The sequence below is a fragment of the Eucalyptus grandis genome, chromosome 3 (genome assembly GCF_016545825.1).
Source record: "Eucalyptus grandis isolate ANBG69807.140 chromosome 3, ASM1654582v1, whole genome shotgun sequence".
NCBI classification, from domain to species: Eukaryota; Viridiplantae; Streptophyta; class Magnoliopsida; order Myrtales; family Myrtaceae; genus Eucalyptus; species Eucalyptus grandis.
The window spans coordinates 33,621,106-33,627,105 of NC_052614.1; the positions used below are offsets into that span (position 1 = coordinate 33,621,106).

The following is a 6,000-nucleotide window of genomic DNA, read 5'->3' on the forward strand; positions in this document are numbered from 1 at the left end:
AGTGTAATATTGATGGGGCTTTTCGGCAAGAATCGGAGAAAGGATCAATCGCTTGTATTTTCAGAGACAGTAAAGGCATTTTAACGGATGTGCTTACCAGATCTGTGCCTGCCCAATCGGCATTCCAAGCTGAGATCTACGCCCTTATATCTGCTCTTCAACGACTGTTCCAGCAGGATCTCCATCTTCAGCACGTTGTGATCGAATCTGATTGCTTAAAATTGGTGGAGATAATTCGGACGAACCAGCCGCCGCCATGGATGGAACGCCATCTATTTGCGATCCTCAGCGATCTTCTTCAGCAATGCCCTAATCTTTCGCTTCAACACATTCGGCGTCAGGCAAACGGTGCAGCGGACTGGGCCGCTAAAGCCCACAGGGATCAAGGCCCACCTACAAACCGGCTACTCTTCCCTCCTTCTATTTTCCTAAATATTCTCTCTACGGATGCTTCGGCTCTTGCTTGTAATGTTATCTAATATAATACAAGTTATCTTTCGACCAAAAAAAAAAAAAAAAAACTTTGATAATAACTAATCTTGTATTTGAAAAAGCAAAAAAGAAGAAGAGAGGGTAGGAGTTTGTGGGACTTATAATTTTTGTGAGATTATTGTTAGCTATTTATAAATTTAAGCTATTAGATGAAAGAAATAAATGATAAGATACTACGGAAACATCAATTTAGAAAAATGTGAAGGAAAGTCATATTTTGTTCGAAATCTCCAGCATCTTGCATTTTGAAGATTTTTACAAAGAAAAATATTTTGGGTTACAATTGGTGGCTCTTGTTGAGTTTGAAGACGTGAAGGATTTTTCCAAAATACTAATTTCTTGCACTTTTCCTTTGTGAAGACTAAGGAAGGGGAAACAATTGATTGTATTGATGGGAACAAACAACCATCGCTTGATCATCCTCTACTGAAGAATCATAGAATTCAGGTAATTATGCATCTTTACTCTTCGATTGAAGGAATGTATGGATAATTGAGTGTTAAAATTAGAATAAATATGCTGAGATATCTAATTCCTCTCTTATATTCCATAAACTTTCAAAAACCTCATTTTTTTTTCATTGCTTGTATTATTCTAATTCCGTAACCAACTGGAATTATTACTTTTTCCCTCATTTTAAATCATTTACTATGGCTCATGTCCTATTGACAATTGTAACACATGCGAGATTGAACTGAGAAACCTCTTATTAGGCATTCATAAATGCTTTTCCCATTTTTCTCAATCATGGTTGTAGCATCCTCCTTGTCCGACATGTTCCAAGGGGCTATTATGTAAAAGTTAAGACTAGGTTTTGGAAAACATTGTTTTGAAAATCCGATGGATGTGATTTCTTGGGTGAATGGAAAATTTGTGACTTGATCTTAAATGTGAAATTAATCAATTAGATCAAACCAGAAAATTCATAGCACTCACAATTGAAGGACCGCGTATAAAAGTTTTAATATCTTGAGATTTGGCTGTTCGATTTGGGAAAATTGAGTATTAGGGGAAAGCCTTTGATTCCGACCCAATTATTTCCTTCCATTGAATTTTTAATGAAATTTTATTGCTAGTCAATTTTAGTCAAGTCTTAGATAAAGTAAAATAAAATAATTTGGTGTCTATAGTGACTAATTCCATATTTGGTGTCATAGATATTTCTTTTTATAACTAGTTGTTTGGTTAAAAGTTTGACTCATTAACTCACTAGTTGAATAAATTTTGATAAGCACAATAGTCTTAAATATGCTGTCCGTTGATCGATTGAGTCCTTAGCGCTCTATTTTGATCCATTATTTACCTAACTTTTCAATTCAGTCCATTAATTATGGTCAAATCTCTTGTCCGACAAAAGTGATGTGAATTCTATTAAGTGGCCATTCGTCATTTTTCGACTGAAAATTCCACCAGCATTAAGTTTAGCACTTGATTGACCAGAATTTAAAAAAATTAGGACTTAATTGATCTTATTAAGCCATTAAGGATAGCACGAACAGCTAGTTTAATACTACCTAATGGCGTGCGATAAAACCTGGGTTCACTCCTAAGTCACAGTTCTAAATAGAATTCTGACCATAGTTCAATAATTTTAGAAAAAGTTTTAAGGATGTGTTTGGTTGCAGAAAACACGTCCATTTTTTAAACTAAGGACATTGCGTAAGAAACCATTAGTTCTCTAACTTTCTCTTTTTTTTTCAGAGGATGTTTTTAGCATATTGTCTTAAATATGGACATCTTGAATTTTTTTCTCATTTTCTTCCAACTATGGTTTCCCTTAGCAAACGCGAAAAAATTTGCATTTGATGTAGATTTAATTCATCGCACAGCTTACACTACAAATTTTTCAACGATGTCCGCCTTTTTTTCCTGTAGAGAAAGCCGAGCGCGCATATTGTCAATTCGCCAACATCTTCCCCTATCGGCAAGCTCGTTGCGTTCGGATCGAGGGAACCATGTCCTGCTGGGACAGTGCCGATACCTCGAGTTCGAAAGGAAGACTTAATAAGGGCTAGATCTCTCCTTAATAACCCTTCTCCTTTTGTCAGCATGGACAATGATGTTCCGTCGCATCATGTAAGTTCGATGTCGTTTAATGTAAGTACATTGGCGTATGCTCACATAAACTGATCTAATTTCGATCAAAGTCAAACCATTCGTTTTGGCAGATGGTTTCTATACTGGTGGACGACCTGGACACCAAATACGGAGTCGATGCACATCTATCCGTCTATAATTTGACAGTCGCGGAAGATCAATTCAGTGGGCATAGACTTCACATTGAAAATGGTCCGTCGGATCATGTGAGCGCGATCTTTGCAGGATGGGCAGTAAGTTTCAAGCTTTTATTGTGTTGGAATAGAGTTCAACAGTCAATGTAGATTTTTATGAAGACTTAAAAGTTTGTGAGAATAATCATTCAAAAAGTCCTAGACTTATTGTACGGCGACTAATTCAACCCTTTAAATTTTTAATTTTACCAATTTAGTCCTAAATTTTTTGATGATTTGCCAACTATACAATAGTTTTAGAACTTTTTGGACAATTATCTCAAAGTTTGTGTTACATGTATATTGTTTTTATTTTCATTTTCAACTTGCTCTGTTGCTTTCCTATGGAACGTGAGCAATCTTCTCCATGTCTTGTCTGGTTAGTTTATCCAAGCTTGAATGGTGATGGTCTCACACGGTTTATTACGTACTGGACGGTAAGATATCAAACCCCAAGAGTGCCATCATTGTGATTTCTTCTGTGAATAAAAATTTTGTGCAATGAGCTAAGTATGTCATGTGAATTTCTGAAATTGATCATATACTTTGGGGGTAATAGGGGGATGGCTTTCGCAATGGGTGCTTCAACATCTTGTGTCCAGGGTTCGTGCAAATACATAGGACACTCACACCTAACAGTCCCATCACTCCGACATCCACATACGGCGGACAACAGTACGAGATTAGAGTCCATGTTGAGCAGGACCCTGGTACCGGGAATTGGTGGCTCGTTGTGAACGGAGACATCGCTGTCGGGTATTGGCCAAAGGAGCTGTTCGTCAACTTAGGCGACGGAGGCAAGAGAGTGTCCTGGGGAGGAGAAGGATTCTCCGGGAAAACAAAAAATTTGCCCTCCGTTGGGAAGCGGGCACACGCCGGACGGCAAGTACGACCACGCCACGTTTTTCCGCCAGATCTATTACGTGACGGGGTCCAACAGAAACCAAACTCCTCTGGCCGTGTTTGAGTGGGTGGACAAGTCGAAGGTTTATGGCCTAAAAAATGACATGTATATACCCAAAGAAGGATTTGGGTATAGCTTTACGTATGGAGGTCCAGGGGGTACTTGTGATTAGTTGATGTCTAACTAGTGAAGAGGCTGCATATTATATGAAGCTAGGTGTGTTAATCAATAATTTGCAAATGCAAAGTTGTGTGGCGATGTAGAAATCAGTCAATGATTTGGAAGATTGGCCATTGTAGGAGTCCCGGACATCTGGAATACCAAAACTTAGCAGGGGATACTTTAGTACCAAAAGTTAATAAAGTAACATTTAAGTACTAAAATCGGAGCAAAATGAGCTAGTTAAGTGCTAATAACAAGAAAATCCGGCCAAGATGCATACGTGGCGATGTTTTGCTAACGTGACTAGATAATTAATATAAATTTTAATTAAATTAATTAAAAAAAATTTTTCCAGGTGGCTAAAGCAAATGCAAAATGATGTCATTTTGCGGTGAGGGCGCTGGGGCGAAACCAAAAGTTAATGATTAAACAAATGCAAAAATGACGTAACGTTTTGCTAACGTGACTAGATAATTAATATAAATTTTAATTAAATTAATTAATTTTTTTTAAAAAAAAAAGAAGGAAGAAGATGAGCAATTGCAGGTGGCTAAGAGCTTAGCCCTCTCCATCGCCTCCTTGCCGTCGCCGAGAAGGGTTGGTGATGGTAGGGGGAGGGTCGGTTGGGGTCGCCGAGCCTTCGCCAAGGGTTGGCGACCTTGGCGGAGCAGCGGTGAGGGCATGCGAGCCCTCACCTAGATTTGGGGCGAAGGTCACAACCCTCCCCCTAGATTGGTCAAGGGTCGCCGGCCCTTGCTCAGCTTAGCCAAGGGCCACTGCTCATTGAGGCTTAGTGGCTGGCCCTTGGCTAAGGCTCGGCGACCGTAGCTGATTCTCCCTTCATTGTCGTTGGCTCTTCCTGACGACGTCGAGGAGGCAATAGCGAGGGCTAAGCTCTCAGCCGCTTGCAACTACTCATCTTCTTCCTTTTTTATTTTTATTTTTTAGATTCTAACTACTCTCATAGTTCACACAAAGATATAAAGACCAAGTTGAACTAAGTATCATTTGTCTCTCCATATAACATTCATCAAGTTTATGAAGACTGATAATTCATGCAAAGGGGCATAGCAAATCAAATATGCAAGATATTTCAACACTTACAAAAATTATAGCCTTAGAAATCAGTTTTCTTGGCTGATTTTTTCTCTTGATTTTTCATGGTTAGGTCATAGTCAAAATTGAACAAATTTACATCTAGGATATTTACCTTGCTTTCTAGTTATTGCGTGAAGTGACTCTTGGCTAAGGAAGCCAAGAAATTGTCCTCTAAAGGGTCAGAAGCTGGCTCATTCAAACTAGAAAATGAGATTTGCAAAAAAGAAAGCTGTCCATGAAAGTTTTGTTACCCTCTTGGCTAGGACTTTTCTCGCCTACACAAATGACATCTACTTCAACTAGACATATCACAGCTTAATTTTAAAGTCATCTTTTGCCTCAGATGTCACTCATTTGTCTCGAACTCTTTATCCCTAAAAAGAGTGTTCTTCAAGAGCTTATTCACTAAATTAAGCAAGCTTTTGGTTAGTACTTGCCCACATGCCAAACTTATCAACCGAACTGTTTCACTTGCTCTTTGACTTGGCCAAAATTTACAAACTTCTACAACTGTTTGAGTGAGTTGCTTTGGCAACAACTTTCATGTCCCTTTTGTAAGAGTTTTCTTAATGTGGACTAAATTAATTGATATTGTAATTTACTGTTTTTACGGTTACCGTAAAACAGGGTTGGTCTAAGGTGAGAGAGAAGGTTTCTTAATTAGTCTAATATGGGCTGGCTAGTGTGGGCTGAGTTGAGTCTAGCCTCTATAATGAGAGGGACTGGCTCGAAACTCTATAAATAGTGCTCAAGTCTCTTCTCTAACCCTAATTCTCACATGTATCCTCACCTAAGGGGCGTTTACCTAACGCTAAACGTGAGGGGAGCCGCCTCATTGAGCCAGTGATATGGAGGGCAATAGAGGAGAAGGACTTGTGCGTGGAACATTGTGTTTCTGCTTCCGCTTCAAGAACAATGGATCCCAAAACAGGTGCGTTAATTTTTCTACTCAATTATGCATATTCTTGTTCTAGTTATGAAGATCTTGGGGTTACACAATTTGCGTCCAACATGTGGTATCAGAGCAACCATAACCCCAGAACTTGAACGCATAAAGTTTTTGCCCTAATTTGT

At 38.8% G+C, this 6,000-nt stretch overlaps 1 protein-coding gene across 1 annotated transcript; it reads left to right on the forward strand.

Moving 5' to 3' along the window:
- Nucleotides 1–2,371: 2,371 nt before the first annotated feature.
- Nucleotides 2,372–3,932, forward strand: LOC104439556. Its single transcript, XM_039308108.1, has 4 exons — nucleotides 2,372–2,568; nucleotides 2,661–2,821; nucleotides 3,145–3,199; nucleotides 3,322–3,932. The coding sequence occupies exons 1-4, from the start codon at nucleotides 2,542–2,544 to the stop codon at nucleotides 3,727–3,729; spliced, it is 651 nt and encodes a 216-aa protein (XP_039164042.1). The 5' UTR covers nucleotides 2,372–2,541; the 3' UTR covers nucleotides 3,730–3,932.
- The last annotated feature ends 2,068 nt before the right edge of the window (nucleotides 3,933–6,000 follow it).

What these genes read in the sequence shown, in the direction of transcription:
- LOC104439556 (XM_039308108.1), top strand. Translation starts at nt 2,542, where the DNA reads ATGGACAATGATGTTCCGTCGCATCAT. An exon ending in ATGATGTTCCGTCGCATCAT is followed by an intron (nt 2,569 to 2,660) that starts GTAAGTTCGATG and finishes TCGTTTTGGCAG; the next exon opens with ATGGTTTCTATACTGGTGGA. An exon ending in GCGATCTTTGCAGGATGGGC is followed by an intron (nt 2,822 to 3,144) that starts AGTAAGTTTCAA and finishes TCTTGTCTGGTT; the next exon opens with AGTTTATCCAAGCTTGAATG.